At 40.6% G+C, this 20,877-nt stretch overlaps 1 protein-coding gene across 1 annotated transcript in view; it reads left to right on the top strand.

The window, feature by feature from the left end:
* Window positions 1–20,877, top strand: part of LOC140235451 (bridge-like lipid transfer protein family member 1) — a 98,939-nt gene that overhangs the window by 53,266 nt on the left and 24,796 nt on the right. The window contains exons 33-51 of the mRNA XM_072315478.1: window positions 3,384–3,512; window positions 3,991–4,117; window positions 5,025–5,185; window positions 6,483–6,576; window positions 7,302–7,525; window positions 8,144–8,351; window positions 9,145–9,204; window positions 9,912–10,123; window positions 10,842–10,960; window positions 12,191–12,314; window positions 13,003–13,106; window positions 13,515–14,003; window positions 14,499–14,732; window positions 15,245–15,440; window positions 15,561–15,773; window positions 16,277–16,373; window positions 16,974–17,258; window positions 17,614–17,823; window positions 19,939–20,187. Coding sequence (XP_072171579.1) covers window positions 3,384–3,512; window positions 3,991–4,117; window positions 5,025–5,185; window positions 6,483–6,576; window positions 7,302–7,525; window positions 8,144–8,351; window positions 9,145–9,204; window positions 9,912–10,123; window positions 10,842–10,960; window positions 12,191–12,314; window positions 13,003–13,106; window positions 13,515–14,003; window positions 14,499–14,732; window positions 15,245–15,440; window positions 15,561–15,773; window positions 16,277–16,373; window positions 16,974–17,258; window positions 17,614–17,823; window positions 19,939–20,187 — 3,535 coding nt within the window. The remainder of the gene's footprint in view (window positions 1–3,383; window positions 3,513–3,990; window positions 4,118–5,024; window positions 5,186–6,482; window positions 6,577–7,301; window positions 7,526–8,143; window positions 8,352–9,144; window positions 9,205–9,911; window positions 10,124–10,841; window positions 10,961–12,190; window positions 12,315–13,002; window positions 13,107–13,514; window positions 14,004–14,498; window positions 14,733–15,244; window positions 15,441–15,560; window positions 15,774–16,276; window positions 16,374–16,973; window positions 17,259–17,613; window positions 17,824–19,938; window positions 20,188–20,877) is intronic.

Raw genomic sequence — 20,877 nt, 5'->3', positions numbered from 1 at the left:
GTTTTCCTGGGGTTATTTGTGGGAATTCTGCGATTTGGGTACTATTCGCAAATCTAACAACATGTGAAAATATCAACTCCTGATCATGTAACGTGCATGTGTACATTTCTGTGTTCACTGCTGTATTCCATGAACATGAATTCAACAACTACTGTTATAGCCTGTAATATGAGCTGCCAGGACAAAACTCACATACGCTCTGATTCTGTATGGCAATCACTTTCAAAGCAATGTATTGATACATTTCTGCCAGCTAAAAATTCTTAAATGTTTGTTCACCCATATGAACGGGTACAGAAACTGAAGCCTAGGTGGTGGGTTAAGCAGAATTGCTGCTGTCCTTACAGTCCCACTCATATGTTTTCATGTTAGTTTAATGCTAGTTTGTGGCAATAAGAGAGTGTGCCAAGCAGTTTGCCAAGCAGGGATTCAGCTGGATGTCGAAAGTGATTAGCCATTCTGATACTTGAATTTAACAATACCATTCAACAATTCCATACCACCTAAAACCCCAACCCTATCAAATTCTTTAGAATTTCTGCTATCAAAACAATGATAGGATAATCTGCAGACAAAGTAGATTTTTTCTGTCACAAATCTGCTGTTACTGTGTTATTACCTCCGCCGAGGGGGAAGGTTATGTTTTCGTTACCGTTCGTTTGTTTGTTTGTTTGTTTGTCTGTTTGTTAGTTAGTTAGTTAGTTTGTCTGTGTGCAAAATAACTCAAAAAGTAGGTAACGAATTTGGATGAAACTTGCAGGAAAGGTTTAGATTGATACAAGTAACAGATGATCAAATTTTGGTAGTGATCTGAGAATTTTGGAGGAATTTATGAAGGATTTTTGATATTTTGGCAGGTAGGGTCAATGAACTTGGGAGTTCAGGCTGCGCGTATTTGAGGTTTGCATGCGCGTACTAAAGTGCGTGCTCTAGTTTCTGCTAGGGCGAGGCGCGCCGTGCAGCTGAGGGTTTATGACGTAACAAAGGCTTCTATATTGGGAAATTGGGCGACTTTCAGCACACAATGCTATAAGTATGTATGGGTGGAAATCATTTCTATGGAAGAACAAGATCAGTGGTGGAAATGAGCTGCATGCTTGGCGGAGGTCTGCGCTCTCAGAGTGCTTCTGTAGTTTTGAATGTCTTCCTCTGTGAAAAATCTGAAATCAGTGAAAGGAAAAAATATGGTACCTGGTAAATATTAATAGCTGTGCACATTATTCACACATGTACTATACAATGTATGACAGTAGCATATATTCACTCACAAAAAAACACTGATACATGTAAAGGAGTTAAAGAATCAGCACACATAGTTTTACAAGATGTATTGCAGAGTTCAATTAGTATTAGTATTAGTATTAGTATTAGTATTAGTATTAGTATTATTAGTAATAGTAGTAGTAGTAATAATAGTAGTAGAAGTAGCAATGATAATAATAATGATAATAATGGCTACTTGTATAGCGCACAGGTCCGCTTTTTAGTGCTCATGGCGCTTCATAAATGAAAAGATAGATATAACACATGTTCAAACATGGCAACAGAGAAGAAAATGGCAAACAACAACAAACACATACCAGATAAAGAATACAATTGTTCCGAACATGATAGACTGCAATTATAGTCCTCAGTGTGAGAGGAATAGGTAATGTTTTGAAGTTTGGATTTGAATGTTTCTGTAGATGACAATTATAGCTGTACACACAGAGAAAATGTTCCAGTTAAAGAGGAACGTAGTCATACAAAGTGTATGTATTTCACATTTTTCAGTATTTTCAATCTTTCATATCCATATGCAATGGGCATAATGGACTCATTTGCATATCATTTGCATAGTATGCTATCATGGGGTGTGAAAGTATGCTGAGTGTTGACATATAGGTCATCCACTCATTGTATCCCCCGAACAGAGTTCGGAGGATACTATGGATTTGGCCTCGTTGCGCCGCGTCCGCCGCAGAGATTTTCTTGTGAGCACTCTACTGGCTGCAGTTCTTCTTAGATCATCTTCAAATTTGGCATGAAGGTGTGTTATGGTAAAACGAAGACGCCTATTGTTTTTGGTGATGGTGCCCTCGCTTGTTCCGTCTTTATACATGAAAAAGTAAATTTAACAGGGTCTACTTGTGTGTGCGACGCTGGCCTTGCTTCGTGACCAATTTTTTTTATGTCTCCGCCAACGAAGTGGCCAGAGGCATTAATGTTTTCGGGTCGTCCGTCCGTCCGTCCGTCCGTCCGTCCCATTTTGTTTTTGTCGATATCTCAAGAACCGTGTGGTGGTTTTACATCAAACTTGGTATGAGGGTATATCCTGGGGGGATAATACTTTGTTTGGATTTTAGGGTCACGGAGTCGAAGGTCAAAGGTCACAAGTTATTTTGTGAAAAAAAAGGTTGAAAATTCATGTTTTTCTCCATATCTCGCAAATGGTTCAAGGTATCTTCATGGAACTTAGTATATATGCTTGTTCCAATGGGCACTGATTATCTAGGGAAGTTGGGGGTCATGGTTCAAAGGTCAGGGGTCAAAGGTCAAGGTCAACTCCTCAAAATATCACTACTTTCCTTATATTAATGCAATGCCTGAAGGTTTTTTTTTTTTTAACTTGATGTATGCATGTATTACCCGATATATATTCTGTGGGAAGTTTCTTGCCAAAAGGTCAAAGGTCAAAAGGTCAAAGGTCAAGTGAAAGTGTTGAATTGCACTTTTTCCTCCATATCTCAAAAGTAACTCAAGGTATCATCATGAAACTTACATATTCATGCATGTTCAACCTAACAGTGATTCTCTTTGGAACTGTGAGGTCAAAGGTCAAAGGCCAGGTTTAGATAATGCTATTTTCCCATTTGATACTGAAATTATACTTTTTCTCAATACCTTGAAAATTACTCCATGCATAAACTTATAAAAGGGTCAAAAGTCAAGTAAAAATCATCAGTTCCCCAAATACCTGCACTCTGACATTTTTAATCATTCATCCAATTGAACCTATATAGTTCTAGGAAAGTGAACATTCAGCACATTTGTGGCAAACCTTTCATTTTAGTATTTTGCCAATTGTGTGAAACTGTCATCACACATTGTGAAGACATTGTACTATAGACCTATTAGGAGAATCATGCATTATGGCGGAGGCATATCAGTCGCCGTAGCGATATACTGTACGAGCTGAAATTTTCGCGTACAGATATTTTCGCGAATTGCTACTTGGAGGACATTTTCACGTGTTGTTAATTTCGCGGTTGCGAGAGTCTAACTGCACTTAGTTATTTGCGCGTTGTTATTTTCGCGTGTTGTTATTTTCGCGGTTCAAAGGCGATTCGCGAAATTCGCGAAAATTTCAGCTCGTACAGTATCTAGTTTTTTCTTTGTGGCAGGAGCTGAATAACATGGTGAGGGGGATCCAGCAGACACACTGGCCCGTGTCCGAGTCCTCCAAGACCAAGTTAGCGCCCTCAACGCCCACACCTGACCGAATCACCTACAGCATGCAAGTCAGGCTTGAGGTAAGAAAAGTGTACGAAATAGCAGGGGCGGATCCAGGAGTTCCATAAAGGGGAGGCCCCTTTACAAAATTAAAGTGGGGCGCACACGCCCCCCCCCCCCCATATTTTTCTATTTATTTCTTTTGTTTTTACAAGAAATAAAGAGGGGGTGCATGCCCGCGATGTGCCCCCCTCTGGATCCACCATTGAAATAGTGTTAGACGTCAAATGTAACTTTTTATGACGTCTAATACATGTTTCCATATCTGTTGTGTTCCTTTCACATGTTGTGTTCTCCACTTCGTCTCATTATATCTTATGTCTGTATTTTTGACAATTTTAAAAATTGTGCAGCTTGCAGTGATGGGATGCTGGTTATAACAATGGCAAGGTCATGAAATGGCAATGGCAATGAAAAGTTTTAACAGTGTAGAAAACCGTACTCAGTAGATAGTGTCATGATATCATCCATTATCTTGAACTTTGTGTTTTGGAACAGGGCATCCAAGTGACAGCTACCAGTCCCACAGCCAGTGCAGTGAGGTTTGAGACTGGGGTGGTGGAACTGGAGTTCTCCAACAGACCTCAGCCACAGACTGAGGAAGGGGTGGATGGAGAGGAGGAGGGTGAGCATGTTATCCAGGAGAGTTTTGTTTCTCAAAGACTTTAAGTCAATCTTAAAAGTTAAGATCAACTTGGAATCATTGTATGCTGTGTTAGTCTTCATTGATATTCTAACTTCCAAATGAAAACAAAAATTGTTGAGACTTACTAGCTGTTATTGATATTCAAGGTGAAGTACAGAACAGAGGAATTTTCTGTAAGTTGTGATAACAGTTTGAAGTGGATTCTGTAAACATTAAGTAAAACTGAACAGTTAAACCAATGGCATACCATTTTGATCTTAATTTTTAAGATATAGACTTCAATTCTCTGTGAAACACCCCCTGAACATGTAACATTGTTTGTGATCCATTGTTGAGGTCTTGAAAGTACATGTTGAGGTGCATTTTAAGAGACACTTGTCATGTGGGACATCTCCGTGCAAGTCTGCATGGCAAGACTGGTGGAGAGACCCAGAATGCTTTTCTCTTGCCCCTTCTCATTTGTTTCAAGTGACTACTCCAGGAGAGTTGTAATAGAAGTCCTTTTTCAGAGCTATGCCATGTCATTTATGTTGTCTTCACAGTTCATTGATATTCAAGCCCCAAGTTTTCTGTATGAATAGCATCTAGCTAGCTGTAGATTACCATCAAGTTTCCAAAATATTGGAATGACATGCTGTTGGGTAAAGTTTTTAAAAATCCACTCACACAAGCATATGAGAGTTTTCTTCTAACATGTTGAGTCTGTTTTAGCTGTCATGTTAATCAATAATGTCTTGCAGCACTTTTCAGCTGTAAGCACATTTTCATAGGGACTTTACTCACAACTTGTAAGTCGGTGTTTCCAAGTAATGCTTGCTTGTGTGCCAGCCATGACAAAATGTCCAGAGAGAGAAACCTTTGACCTCTTTATTGCTATGCCCTGCAGTCGTCCCAGGCGGCGGGATGCGGATGTTTGCCAAGGCCCTCATCGAGTTCAACCTCAGCCTCGGCACCCTGGTCAAGAACCCAGTCTTCATTGAAGCCGACCCTGAGTTCCATGAATTGGCCTACTTCAAGACCAAGATAGGACTCAGAAACACGGTCAAGGTAAGCATTTCCCTCTTTGAGCTGCAACATCTAATCATGCAGTACTTTCTTCACAGGGAGGATTTCAATGTAGATGACATGTTATACTGTATAAATCGTATATTTTGAAGGTTTTTAAATTTTGTGAATTTTGTGAGTCAGATGCTGAATTTCACAATTCACGATTATGATCCTGGCTTAGTACGACATTCGCATGTGCTTTTCTCTGTTCATTGCTGTACTCCATAATCGTGAATTTGACCACTCATGAAAATGTGTGGAAGTCCCGATTTGAAAAAAAAAAAAATGAGACTTGCTAAATGTATGGGGTGTACAGTACTTTTCATCAATAACACAATTCATGGGGTCAATTACCCCCTAGGCAATTATCCTGGATCCTTCCCCTGGCCCTAATCCTAATCCTAATCCTAATCCTGAACCTAATCCTAATCCTAACCCGAACTCCTAACCCTAAACCTAACCCTAACTCTAATCTTTACTCTAACCTTACCACTAACCAGTATTTAGCTGGGGGGTAATTGCCCTCTGGGGGTAATTGCCCGGATACGCAATTCATGAATTGTTGTTAGTGAGGCATACTATCGAAGAACTTCTGTCACTCAGTAATAGATATCTGAACTCAGTAGTTAAGAGCATTGAGGAAGATTGTCACTGCTGTCGTTATGTATTTTTGTTCTGATGCACAATAATCCAACTGTATTTCACAATGTGAATTGGTTGCATTACATGAATCTGATTTTATCAAATTTATCCGGCTGATGTGTATGGTAGCAACATCAAATTTTAGAAATGCTGACATACTCTGAGTCCAGTGTCACGTACCTGCTATTAATCTATGTCTATGGAAACTTTGTGATGCTTGATTTATAGCTATTAGGATGCAGGAAAGTAGGGAGCGTGCATGGGTCAGCTTTGGAATGTTGATTGTCATATAAACAGTAAGTGATTCAGAACATACGCTCTATGAACTGTGTTAACAAGCATGCGTGACTATGCGCACCCACACGTGCACATCATCCCGCATGCACACGCATACATATATGTACACATCAAACAAGGCACACCTGTCAAGGGCCCATGTAATTTGCCTGTGAATATTATACTAGAATGCAATCATGTTAACAATAGCTAAGGCAAGAGAGAAATAGAGAACCATTCAAGGAAAATTGTCCTATGATTATAGTGATTTTTTAAACAAACAAGGAATTTATGCAAACATTCTCTTTGATAAATATGTTACAAAAAAAATACACATTAACTTTATATGTTTTGTTTACATTTTGTTCTTTCCAAACAGGACACTTCAGGGGATGTGAAAGAAGGAAAAGATACCCTCCTCATCACTCTAAACAGACCCATGCTATTTGTGCAGTCCAGTGCAGCAGACAGAGGTAGATAAATCTATGATGTGCTTCATATCCAGTAATCCCCAGAATCCTTGAAGTTTAAATGTTCATTCTGCATTTGTTACGTTAATGTTTATTCTATATTTGTTACAGTAAATGTGACATTAAAAGCCAGCCTTTTTGGAAATTTGAGGCTTAGCCAGTAGTATTATGCTCTAATTGTGCCTGCAAAATATGAAAGCATGTAATTGATAGCTATAAATCATAATAAGACATAAATAAGAAGCACCAGTATACTGATCTTTGGGGTTGACTGTTAAGTTGAATAACATCACTGGTATGAGTTAGTGTACCTTCATGGGTATAAGCTAGAAATTATCACTCAAAATGGTGTGCAGCTGACGTATTATGTTAGAACTACAAGAAATATCCACTCATATGACTATGTTAGTAAGTGTTATTCATGAACACACTGGTAAACTGGTCTGTTGAGTTTGGCTTCCAAGATGAATCAGTATAAAGATGTGAATTAAACGCTCTCCAATAATACAAGCGGTAATGTTTGATTGTTTTTGAACTTGTGTGCCACTGTCCTACGGTTGTTGAGCCACAAGAAATATGAATGTGACCATATAAGAAAGATTGAATAATGCATTTAAAATAGTGCTCTTTTTTATTGAGATTGAGTGTTATATTGCATATGTATGAAAATTGTAAAATAGTTTCCCTGCAAGAATACAAGCAATATGTTTTGTTACATGTGTGTGCAGCTGTCCTGCTGTGGTTGAGCTACAAGTCCTCCTATGACCAGTGGGTGGAGCAGTGGCAGGCAATGGCCCAGGACGACACCCAGCAGCTGGGCGTGGTCACGGGGACCATGGAGGTCCCGGCCCTGCCCCTGATCGGGACTCAGGAGGGCCCCGACTCCACCCTGTTCCTGCAGCTGACTGTGACAGAGATGGGGATCTGCATCCCTATTCTTCCTTCAATGCAGGTGAGTTTTTTTTCTTTTGGTGACAGTCACACATGATAATTTATGTATTGATTCTCCATCCTTCCATTATAGAATTAAAAAAAAAAAGGAAATCATGTGAAATTGTGACATGCTACCACAGATGATGTTGAGAGATAGAAAATAATGTTTTATGCAGTACTACCAATCATGATATTGCAAAGAAAGAAAGGAATGTTAAAACAAATCATGCAGTTCTACTAAGCATGATATTAGTAATAAAACATGTTAAAAGAATCATGCAGTTCTAATTAGCATGATATTGAGGGGGGAAAAAGAAGCGTTAAAATAAATCATGCGGTACTATCAAGCATGATGTTGAGAAAAAGAAATAAAACAAGGCTGCACCCATTAAAAATGTAAACTGTGTATTCAGGCAGTGGTACCAAACATTGTGTGGAGGGGAAATAAAACGAATGAAAAGGCTCCACTCCTTAATAGTTAAAAAACAAAATCATGCTGTGCAAACATGATATTATGAAAACACAGAAGGTTTTTAGAAGACTTCTCTGAATATTTTTGATGTTCATATCCCACCACTTAGTAAGATTCAAGTGACATATCTATATATGCATATTCGTGTCATTGCAATGGCAGCAGAACCAGGGGGTGAGCATGGCGCGGGCCGACGTGGAGTGTCACTCCGCCCTGGTCCTTACCCTGGAGAGTTCCCTCATCAGTGCCTGCTACAGCAGCTCCCTGGTCACCCGCGGCTCCTTCCACACCATCTGCCTCCGCCTCACTGAGGACTTCCAGATGGCCATGGATGACTGGCGTCCGTCCTCCTATGAGAACATCATGAACTCCTGTAGGACATCTCTCTATGTCTTCCTCCTCTACATATTCCATCTTTACTTCATTTTCTTTCATATTTCCTCCTCCTTCTTATTTTTTTTCTTCTTCATGTCAACATACTACATCCAGACTGTATTTCATGCAGGATTAGTGTCAATTGTAACTTCAAGGAAATTAGTTCTTCTTCCATATTCTTTTGTTGTTGTTGCAGGGATGCCAGTTTTCAGGCAAAAGTCTGAATTCGGGCTCTGGCAGTTTCAAAGGTCAGGCGTTTTCATGTACAAAGGAGTTTCATGTAGATGTATTTCTGGCCCTCTTTTTCTTTCTTACTGGCATCCCCTGTTGTTTATTCAATTAATCTTTTCTTTTCCTTTTCTTCTGTTTTCCCATTTTTTCCTCTTTTCTTGCCTTTGTATATGTTTTGACTTGTAAATTTTCAGACCCCCATTTCTCAGTAGCATATTGACAAAACATTGAAACTTGCGAGACTGACAACTGCAGGAATAGATATTCAACATCCAGTGAGCTCACACATTTGGCTTTAGATAATGTTACTATCATTGCTAGTTAACTAATGATCAAAAGATTTGCCCTTTATCAAAAATTTCTGTAAATGCCACTGTGAGACTATCCCTGACAATGTATTGCCTCAACAGGGATAGCCCTATATTCTTGCATTGATTTGTTCAAGGGAATACTGTACCAAAAGTTTTTATCATATCATATACATAGGAAAGCATGACATTATATTTGCCTATTAATTTGTAATAATGAATGTTCATTTTCGTTACAAATTTCTGTTGTAGGTGTCATTCCACAAGGGACCTATGAGGTGTGTTCCAGTGCGAAAAGCAATCAAGGTAAAAGTTTAATCTTAGCCTGTCTAGATCAGTAAATATTATTTTGGATTGATTGTTAAATTTTGTGGTACACATTGTAGCTTTGAACTTCGATTTGTTTCTAGCACTCTATCAAGATGAAATCGATCACCTTATTCTGAAAGTGTGTATCTGGCAAAATCTTCACATCGCTTTGGAATGAATACTTACTTGTTGGTTTATCATTTAAGCAGTCAGCATCATTCCACTGATTTCATTAACCTTGTGCAAATGATATCACACTTATTCACACGTAATGATGAATGTTCCCATTTCCTCTTAAAACTAAAACGTTTAAAAAACTTTTGCCTTTTTAATGTGTTTTCAGAGTAATGACATACTGCATGTGCCGTCTATTTCCCAAAAATGATATTTTGTGAATTTGCAATCAGGAGCCACAGCAGTTGATACAGAAGTATGTACTACCCCTTTTCAGGAGGCAAAGTTGCTGATTTCTGGCCTTTGAGGCAATTTATATTTGCATGTGTGTTACGGGGGTAGTCACATTGTGTGTTGTTCATTTTGCACATATCAGTTTTCTTATGAAAATTAACCACCACGGAATATTTGGGGTTCTGTTGTCCCATAAATACACAACTGAGAAATGACGTGGAGATGACAAACGAAAGAATGTGCTATTTTTGTATTCTTTGACAAAAATTTGTTGCATCACTTTGACCTTTGACCTTCATCAGATCTACGTCATGTGACTGTGGGCCAGTGGAGGCTGAACTTCAAGTGGCGCATGGAAGGTATTGATGTCCAGTTTGACCCCTCCATCGGCAACCAGCTGACGGCACTGGCAAACACACTGACCGCCCTCACGGGGGCAGACGACGACATTGCCGACCTGACCTCGGTCAATGAACAGCAGGAGGTCAGCTCAGCGGATGCCCTGTCAGATCAGGTAAGGTTGGCTGATTTGATTTGACATCAGATTTTGGGCTGTTAACCTATTGGCGACAAGCTGGTTTTGCTTCATATCATGTTTACCATCGACACCTGCCCGAGTATACTCGGGACTTCAACAGGTTAATAGTGATAGAAATCTATAGGTGTATCACTGGGTGTGGTTAATTGTGACATTTAGACTGGCCAATAATCAAACTTTAATATCTTAAGCTGTGATTTAAACAAAGGTTGTTCCTGGAAGCTGCAAAGCTCTTCTGAAGGCTTTGCTGACCTCTCATGCATGTAGACTTAATTTTAAGGCTATTAACTAGGTCCTCGAGGGAAAAGAAAAAGAAATTGATAAATGAATGATTAAAAACCCATTAATTTGAATAGCTTAGAGAACAAGCCAATTGCATGAACAGGTTAATTTGTTCAGGCAGTCCATATTTTGATGTAAATGTTAGTATCAAGTTATGGAATACATTACTCTATAGAATGTGTAAAGTGCTTTTGCCCTTTACCTTTCACAAGTAACATTCTTTACCTCCTTTGGTCATAAGTAAATCTTGAAAGGTTTGTCATGAGGCATGGTAATGTTTTCTTTGTGCCTTTACGAGATCCAGCATCCTTCAAAATTTTGCCAGGATGTTATACGATGAAGCATCAAGTGAACATTTGAAACCAGAAGGTTGTTAATGCAGGCTTGCAACTGCCCTCTTGCCCTCACACAGGAAGTGACCCCATTGAAGAGACCGACAACTCTGAAGGTCAATCGCCACGACGAGAAGAGGAAGTCTAAGGCCATCATGCAGGAGATCAACGAACAGGCCAAGGTGGTCAGCGACCTCAGGTCAGTCTTTGCAGATGTGGTGAAGAATTGAATTCTTCAACTGTCTGCCAGGAAATTGTAAATGGGCTTTATACTGATCAGAGAGACGTCCACTAGGTCGACGTCTGGTTTGCTACATATCTAGACAAGTTCTATCATTGCGTGACCTTGTTTGTTGAATGTTAACTCTCAAATTGCATGTGATTAGTGGCAGAAACATTGGGCGGTGCTTACAGTTAGCAATTTGTTTCATCTGTTCCGTGTAACAGCACAAAAAGTTTTGATTAGGAATTGAAATCTTCTGTCATTTATTATGCTGTCAGTTTACGTGTGGATGTTCTTGTGTTTGTGGGGTAATACACAGCCAGGAGTGTCGCTCTCAAATATGAATTGGTGCTATTCGGGGAAAGAAAGCGAATGTCTGTCCCCCCCCCCCCATCTTTAATGTGAATATGGGAAAAACCCATCCAGCTGGGTGTCCACAATGCAATGTGAGGGTGTAGCCTGATATATTTGACTGCAGATAATAATGAAATAATGAAAATTCATACATGCAGCATTTTGAACCTGCAAGTGCCTATTGTCCTTCACATGATAGACACTCTTTTCAGCAGATAAAGAGCAGGGCCCTATTGTAGTGCATTTACTAAATGTTACTGAAGTAACAGTTACCTTACCAACTATATGAATATTTACAGGATGTGAATGGCTGTCAATCAACTGCAGCAAAGTTAACTGAAATCAATGTGTCCTGCACTTGTTGGAGGAAGAGTGCTTTTTGAAAGGAGATTTGGTGTAACTTGTGTAATCCAACAGCCCCATTTAGATTCACACACTTTTTTTTCTATTCCGTCTCCCCCTTCAACTTAGAAATGAAACAGTAAAACCAAGAGTTCAAGACCAACCTCAAAGAAATAGCATTTTCAAAGCCCTTCTGTAATTTTTGCAAAGTCCTGTGTTGTTTGTAGACAGTTTTGTATGGCATAGTGTCTAATCCATAGTGAAGTAAATCAAAAAGTAAGAGTGAGGAGTTATACAAGAGTCAGATGTATCATGACCTATTACAGTTGTAGCATAACTGTTGTTGCTGTTTTCATTATCATTGTCCCCACAATCATCATCAACCCTTTGTGTGCGTGGAGTGCGGATTGGCTCAGAATGCCTTATAGCGTTGTGCATACTGTCCAAAGTCTCAGACACAGATGGAGTTATCAGTAGATATAATGCTTTCCCGTGCTCTGTGGTGTACAGGTCCCTGGGTGCCAAGAGTGGCACCATCGCCGAGGAGGCAGAGAAGCTGCGGCGGATGGAGACGGCCATCTTCAAGGACTTCCGGAGAGACATCAGGAAGAAGCTAAAGGGCCAGACCGTTAAGGTACGTTTACCAGGACCTGAGGCCTGTTTCTTAAAGATTGAGCACAAGTTGCAATCAATCGCAAATTACGCATCGCAAGTAATGTTCAATTTACTGAAAGTTGTGCTTGATTTTTTATTGAAATTTAGCGTAAGTGTCTTTATGAAACAGGACTTACGCTTATTATTGGACTTACGCTGGATCCATCTAGTTACGCTCAATAGGTGGAGCTTAAGATCAGTCACAACTGTCTATGAAACAGACCCCACATTAGGGAAAAAAGTAAACTATTCCTTTAAATGCTTTGCATCTTCGACATGACATAAGGATGAAAATTGATAATTATGATTACCTGTTTCACAGAGCTTGTAATATTGTCCACAATGGCATCATTCTCTTCATCAAGAGGTCTGTCTCTGAGGTCATTGATTAATTATTCAATTTTCATGTTCTTCTTCTTATACCCATACATCGTAGCTCTGTTTTGTTTCAGTGAGAGTCAGAGAGTAGCAATGCAAAGAAGACATTGGAAATCAGAATACCCATGTTTGAACATTGGCTTCTAGGGAATTCATTTCCAATCCTTTGTAAAAAGCATCATTCAGAGTGAAGTTTATTGAATGTTGTAAAGAGGTACTACTTCCGTGTTCAGTGAGTCGATTACTTTCATAGACTTGGTGTGGTTTCTTCTGTGATATTGTCAATCAAGGCATCAGGACGAGACAAGACCCGAAAGAAGACTAGCAAGGAACATGGTGCCACCACAGGTCGTACGCAGAAGGAAAGACATTCTTCATACATCAGGCAGTCCACGTGAGTGCGAAATATGCTCCGTTTTTAAACCGTTTGTAGATTTAAGGCTGCGATTCAGTAATGTGGATAGACTGCATTGACAAGTCTCATGGCCAATCAGAAAGCAGCACAAAGCAGTGATTCCTTCCAATAATTGGCTCTTAGGAAATTTGTCACTGTTTTACAAATCAGTATCTTGATGTGTCAGAGGAGCAGGTTAAATAAGGTAAACTGATAGCTATTCCTTCATTCCTTCTTGTGTGTTTGATTTTTTGTGTCAAAGTATTTTGAGCATTGAGTGATAACAAAATTCATTTGCACAGAGATCGTGACAACCGTGTATGAGGCAACTATTTGCTTATGACAAGTTCCTCTAAGTATTGCGTTGGTATGCATTGAGGCATGAAATACTGTTCTATGTTTTCCCAGATTCCCGATGACACCTTACGACAGGCACGAGGCCATACGTGGCGAGTACCAGCAAGGAGTCTTCAGCGACACAGCCTCCCTCAAGACTCCAAAGGCGCCCGGCAGTCGCTCCTCCCTCTACCCCGACCCGCCGTCGCGCGTCTCCTTCGCGCTCCCCCTCCACACCCCGTCGCCGACCACGCCCGAGCCCTCTCCGATGGGCTGGGCCACCGACATGCGCCCGTTGGGCGCCGGCGGCATGTCCCGACTCGGCGGGATGGGGCTGGGGGGTGAGACTCCGCTCGACCTCAACGCCACCATCGGGGACCCCACCCGTATGAAGGAGGAGATGAGGCAGTCGCTGAAGGTCATCCGCAGGAGACTCACCCTCCACTCAACCCCCATGACACGACAGCTGGACGGCAGCGACACTGAGGATGAGGAAGAAGAGGAAGAGGAAGAGGAGAAGAACGGTGGCCACGCCTACGATGGAGATGATGTTGATGGGAGGTAGGATTTCAGACGTGATGCCTGGTAGTCTCCAATGCAAACTGATGTCATTGATAGTCTTGACCTCGACTAATTTGCCGAGTGTACCGATCTACTCAGTAACAAAAAAAAAATGCAGATTTATAGCTTCATTTACCTATCTAGCTTTTTAGATTACTGGTAAGGAAAAGAGACTGCAAAACCAGAAATATTTGTGGCATAAAATTTTTGAAAATTGGAGCCAACAACCTTTTTCGCAGTGTGAATTTTCACAAATTACTACTGGCATTCAATGTATATAATGTAGAGAAGAAATTTTATGTGCATTTTAATTTTGCGATTCTTGGCTATCATGAAATTTGCCAAGTGCCCTTCTTACCTTTCTAATTCTCAACTGATGCAAAAGAAAGAGAGGAATTTTATTGGTGAAATTTATGTTGAATTTGCATCTTGACCGTCCAGACTCCAGCTTTGTTCATATGTTAATCGTTCTCCCTCTTGCCTGTCCACCTGCAGTATGTACACCCGGTTTGCTAGGAAGGATGGTGCTGGATCCTCGGCGGTCTTGAGCCGCACCAGCGCTGCCAAGGACCAGGCGGGCACCACCGCTTCCCCCGCCAGGTCCATTCCCCCTGAACCCGAACTGCAGCTCCACCTAGAGGTCAGCATCTTCATCGACAGCGGCAAGCTGACCCTCCACTGCCATCAGCCGGGGCCGTCCAGTGGCCAGAATGACCACCTCCTGCCCGGGTGAGTATCCCGGGTTGTATGCCACAGCTAGGTGATCTTTGCAATAATTCTAAAGGTCTATTAGGAAGCTGGCAACAGCTTTTTGTATCATGTGCTCTGTATGATTCAAGTAACCAACTTCTCCAGACCACCTCTTGATGATGTTGAAATGAAGCAGTGGTAGACGTTCTTTTTATCGCTGAGAGGAGTATTTCAGGTAGTGAACATTTCATGGCCAAAGAAAACAGTTTGTGAGTAGTGTTAACCAAGATCATTTATTTCCAGGTGTTTATGCGAGGCTGATTTTTTTTTTTTTTTTCAGGAAGTACCTGCAGATGGTATCATTGTTATGTATTACCAAAAACAAAAAACTACTTGTAACACTCTGAATGTTGCAGGAAAACTTCATGCCATCTAAGGAGTCTTTTTTTTGTTGTTGTTGTTGTATGAGGGATATTTTGATATTCAATGTGATACTATTGTAGTCTTGGGTAAAATTGATGTAATTTATGTGTTGACACTCTCTATTTCAGCGCTAAGCCAGATGTGCACAGGCCGTGGAATTCCACCGAGTCGTCGCCCTCACGCAAGCCGGGGGTTCGCGCCCAGCTCTCGTCTGCATCCTCCAGCTCCACAACAGGCCTGAAGCTGAAGGGCGGAACACTGCCCCCGGTCCTGACCTCTCCGCAGGGTTTTGCCCTCTTCAATCTTCCAGCTGTTGATGTCAAGGTACCCAGACTGTTTCTCTGAATGCATGTTTACCATAATTTGTCATTTTGTGTGATTTAGTGATATTGTTGTCGATGCATTGTTAATGCCCACATTTTTGCTGGTTCCTTGGATGTCCAGGTACAATACCAGTCGGAATCAAATGGAAAACTTGACCCTGCCAGCGATCCACCTTCCAATGTGTCGGCCCAGTCGTCGCCACGACAACAGAATCTGTCCTCCACCGGGGAAGTCACGGGACAGGGCGGGACGGGAGGAGGGACGGAGAAGAAAGGCGGCACTACCAGGAGGGGTACGCTTTTTTGCTGGGCGAGGCTTCTTACTCCCGCAGAGGTTAGTGAGGGTGGTTCTCCTGAATAAAGCTCATATTCTATCTTTTTAAGTGGAATGGTGAGGTGATTGTGATTTGTGAATTTATGTGTCATTTCATTGTTGCAAGAAGTAGGTATACAAGGTTTTTTTGAAAGAAGAAAAATTGGAAGAAAAAGTGAGACTTTCAATAAAATGGAAGGCACGTTAGTGTACATGTATTTTTGTTATCTTCAGATTTGTTTTTTAACCCTTTCCTCTATTTCGCTAGTACAGTGTGTATGCTGTGTGTTTGATTTCATATGCCATTACAATGTTATAAGATGTGTACAAGATCTTTTGACAGAAAAGAAATGAAAGCAGATAATTTCCAGAAATTCTTTTCAAGATCACAGCACGTAGTAAGCTCCAAATATTGCGTCAATGATAATGATCTCTGTTTGGAGAAATTTTAGTAATATATTACCGCTAACCTAAGTGTTACATATTTTATAAGGTGCTTTCCAATCTCTGATTTCCATGTTCAGGAAATTGTGGTTACCACCAGTTTGTTGGATTTCCTGGAGCAAGCCCTAGAGACGATACCAGCCAACATTGGCATGATGCTGGCCAGTCCCTCATCAGGTAACGTAGTAGATTAAGGTTTTCAAGCTTCCTTTATCTCTCTCAGCACTGCACCATTGCTTACAACTTGTTCAGCAAGTGGGTATAATGAAAACTAATACTCTTGTTTTAGATGTTACAAATGTAAGTCATTATGTATGCCCAACAAGAGTTTGAAAGTACTTTGCTGATATATTTAAGATGTTTTTGTTAAGGAAATATAATTCTTTTTTCTCTTACGGTGTTAAAATGTACATGTACTTCAGACATCATGTAAATATAATTTTAGATGCAATTTAAGCCTTCCTCTCTCAGGAACCTTATTGAGTGTGTACAACATGATAGCTTTTTCTGTGCCATTGGCACTCAAAAGACACAAGCGTTAATGCATTCGATGGAAGGTCTTGCATGTGAACGTGATCCCTTTGAGATTCTGAAATCCCTACGGGCGTTGCCCATGACCCACCATGTTGTCACGGCAACGAGTTGAGGAGGATGGTTTTTGATACTGCATCCAATTCAGCCTAACACCAATCCTTTTTCATCCTTACCCCCCTTCCCCCGCCATACCCATTCTCCCTCTCCCACTTCCCCCTTAAAAACACACAACAATGACAACAGAGAACCTTGACATCAACAACACCACCAATCTGGAGGCGTCGGCAAACTCCCTGGTGTCCTCTTCCTCCCTGGACTATACCACGTTCCCGGTGGATGTGGTGGTCTACGTCTGCATGGACCCCTCCCTGGTCCACCTTAGCTGTCTGCCTGCCTCCAAGGTGGAGTGCCTTCTCCAGCTGCCCTGTGTGGAGTTCGCCTTCTCATCCAAGGGTGGCCGCAAGCAGCTGGCCGATGCAGCCAGCCAGAGCGGCCTCGACCTTCAGGACTCCAGGGATGACAGCAGTGGTGAGTTGTTTGTCTGTTGGGTTTTGGTTTCACTTTGGTGTTCTCAGCCGGATCATCTTTGCTTGCATTGAATAAGTATTCGCCACTGCTTTTTTTTGTTGAATCTTGGTTTCCACAATGATGTTCTTTCTTGCATTGCATAGGAGTTTATCAAATATTTCTAAGCTTCGGGTTCTGATCATAAGGCAGTAGATCAGCCATGCTTCGCATTAAGTGTAATATGGAATACCTTCTTGTAAAGATGACCCCAAGAAGAAATAAGTTCTTTATGATGTTTTACAAGATGATGTAGTTGAAATGCAGTTCTTTTCTCTCCATAAACTGATTCATGGGCGTTCCTCTAATCTTATTATAGCTGCCAGGCTATCTTTCAATCGGTCCCGAAACCGGCACACCTCTGGGGAGGAGGGGCGGGAAGAGGCCAACAAGGCGGACATGAGCCTGTCAGCTGTTCTCTCCAACTTTTCGCTGGTCATCTTCCACCCGTACGGCGGTCAGTTCCGGCGGGACAGCGGCAAGGTGGTGGAGGAGCTCATCGGCGGCGGCATGGGCACCACCACCAGTGGTGGCATTGGCAAGAAGGGCCCAGCAGCATCTGGTAAGGCGTGTGACGAGGGTGCAGTTGCTAGTGACGGGCAGAGCCCTGGTGTTGATCCCAATGTCTGTAAGTCTTGTGTGTCTCTTCTCTCAGCCATTCGTCCCGCACTACGTCATCTCCCCGCCTCACTGCATGCATGCTTGCATGTCCTATTAAGCCCTAAGGTATCATGCTGGCAAGTTGTGCATCACACGGCAAACATGGTACTTGCACAGCACATACACTGGCGTGAACAACTCTAATCCAAAGCGAGTTTTGTGCTGAAATAAGTAAGTTAACTGAAGCTGTTTGCTTTAAAAAGAAAGTAAATAAAATGATTTGCTGTGAAAAAGAAATAAATATATACATATGCTTTGAGAAGAAAGCACTAGTAAATCAAAAGATTTGCTCTGCAGTGAAAGTAAATGAAAAGACATGCTAAACCGTTTTCGTTTGGACAAACATTGATTGACTGGCAAAGTAATTAATTGATTGATTAAGGTAAGTCTGATTGGCACATCAAGCCATGTATTCGCCCTGTTGCCATTCTGTGCATACACTTTGTTATCGTATTCCATGCGTACATTACATGTAACTCCACCCTCTTTCCTGTCACACCTTTCTGTTCTATTCATGTGCATGGTGTGTGATGCACAAGTGTATTGGCTTTTTGCATTGTATATTCTGTTTTTGTCCTGTCATACATTGTATGTTGGTGTTATTTTGCATGTTTTAAAGGCATGTCTGACTATACAGCAGAAATTGTGGAAGCTTTGAAGACTACTTTGCAAGTTGTCTGTCTGGTGTAGAATATGTGAATTGAAGTTACTTATGCTAGAACCTGATATTGGAATAATATATACATATTTATGAATGGGTGTATTATATATATATATGTATATATATATATATATAATGTATTTGACATCATATTCCAATTTGTTTGTCTTTGGTGAAAACAACTATACTTTATAAATTCCTAACTTTTTTTATTCTATGTTTGATTTTGATAAAGTTTCTATCATGGTTCTTGACATCTGATTTAAGTCTGTTTGACAAAATGAAATAAAAAATGGAATGGAATTTAACTTCAAACATTTTAACTTATTATTTCTGCATCCATTGCCCACATATGACTTCATTCCCAAACAACTCAGTATGGTATGGGAGCCAAAGATTTTGTTGAAAACGGATATCATAGTGTACATTGCATGAGATGTCAAATCCGATTGGGAGTTCCCCTAAAGATTTCAATCTTGATATTTCGTGGTGAACTTTGTGGCAATACATTTGTAAAGAAAAGCCGGCTGTGTCAAAATGTTAAAAATACCATACAAAGCTGAAACAATATGATTGTAATTCTTCTACATTTAGTTCATGACCTGCTGCTCTTCAAAGAGATCTCTTCACTATGACTCTCTTACTGCTCAGAAGTAGCTTGTGATAAGCAATATAACTCACATTGCAGCTGAAAGCATGGTGTTTTGAGCAAGCATACTAATCAGGAAGCTCTAAACAAACTTTATCCCAAACCTATCCAAGCTTGCTTACCCAAGGCAGTGCATTGCCTAGCGAACAATGCCTTGTTTGATTAAAGTTTTATGTACATATCAAGTTAAAGAGGAATTCTTGTTGTTATTTGTTTTAATTGCATATGACCTATACAATAGAAGAGTAAGGTTTATTTAAGCTATATGCAAGAATACTGTTTTTAAATTAAGTGGAGGCCCATTACACAAGTCATATACTTATGATGATAATAGTGTAATATTAAATGTAATAATGCATAGAAGAGGAATGGAAAGAAAGAAGAACGAAGATTGGAAACAAAGACTACCTGGTAGACAAACTATGTTAAGAGTAGCTCATCATTGATTGTCTAAGATATTCTAGTTCTCTCTTCTAAATTGTTTCTTCTAAATATTTCTTCCTGATATAACAGATTTTGAGACACCTATGTTAAATAGGTGTGTTAATCTATAGCTCATAGGCAGTATTACAGAAGAGCTTGTATTGCAATGATTTGTTCTGGAATCAAAGCATCAGGGATATCTATTGCTGTTATCACCTTTGAATATTTCTCCACCTTAGCTCTTAACCAAGACGACCCCACCATGCTGTCGTCGGGCAATCCCCGCAAGGACGCCCTCTCGCTGAAGGTCACCTTCGTGCGGGTCAACGTCTCGCGAAAGCGACAGAAGCTGCGGCCGTCGTCTGGCCCGGACCAGACTCTCATCGGCGGGGAGGAAGGGCGGAGACCCGGTGATGTGTCGTCACTAAGGACAGACAGCAGCTCCCTGTCAAGCACAGCGACGGGGCAGAAGGCCCCCGCTACGCTCAACAAGTTTTCTAGTGAGTATTTGTGGACATCACCATCTAATGCACAGTACAGTGCACTCCCATTATAACGAACATGGTTATAACAAAATTCCGGTTACAACAAAGTAAAAATTCAGGCTGCAACATTGTCCACCCTATGTTTTGTATTGTTTATTTGTTCAGTTATAACAAAATTTTGGTATAACGAATGAAAACTGCTGGTTCCGAGGACTTCATTATAATTGGAGTCCACGGTATAAATGCTTACACAATGGAGAGGACTTGACATGAAAAGGGGGAAGGTGGGAACAGGTGTGGGTATGTATATACAGTAGGCTTCATCTGAAATAATTGTGTCAAGAATAAATATATCATATTTATATATACATCTATAAGCCTCGTGTTTGCATATTGATTTTTTTTGAATATGTAAACATGATATGTTTGACTGTTTGCCGTTGAATAGATTTGTAGGGTGCTGTTTGTGTTCATTGTACCTTTCATCGAGATATGTAATTGTGATTCAAGATGTGTTTGTATTGTCATGATTATTTTAGTACAATGTAATGTCAATGGAAACAAAATTTCTATGTCTGGCGTAGACCAGTCACAATGATGAATGAATGAATGAACAAATGAATGAATGATGTAATTGGATTACTCTAAACATGCCTCTATTAAGTGTGAAAAAGGTTGCCTATGATTTTCTTGTTTTTCTTTCTT

Source organism: Diadema setosum, chromosome 11, assembly GCF_964275005.1.
Source record: "Diadema setosum chromosome 11, eeDiaSeto1, whole genome shotgun sequence".
Classification (NCBI taxonomy): Eukaryota; Metazoa; Echinodermata; class Echinoidea; order Diadematoida; family Diadematidae; genus Diadema; species Diadema setosum.
The sequence above is the reverse complement of the archived record's forward strand: the minus strand, read 5'-3'. Positions and strand labels throughout refer to the sequence as shown.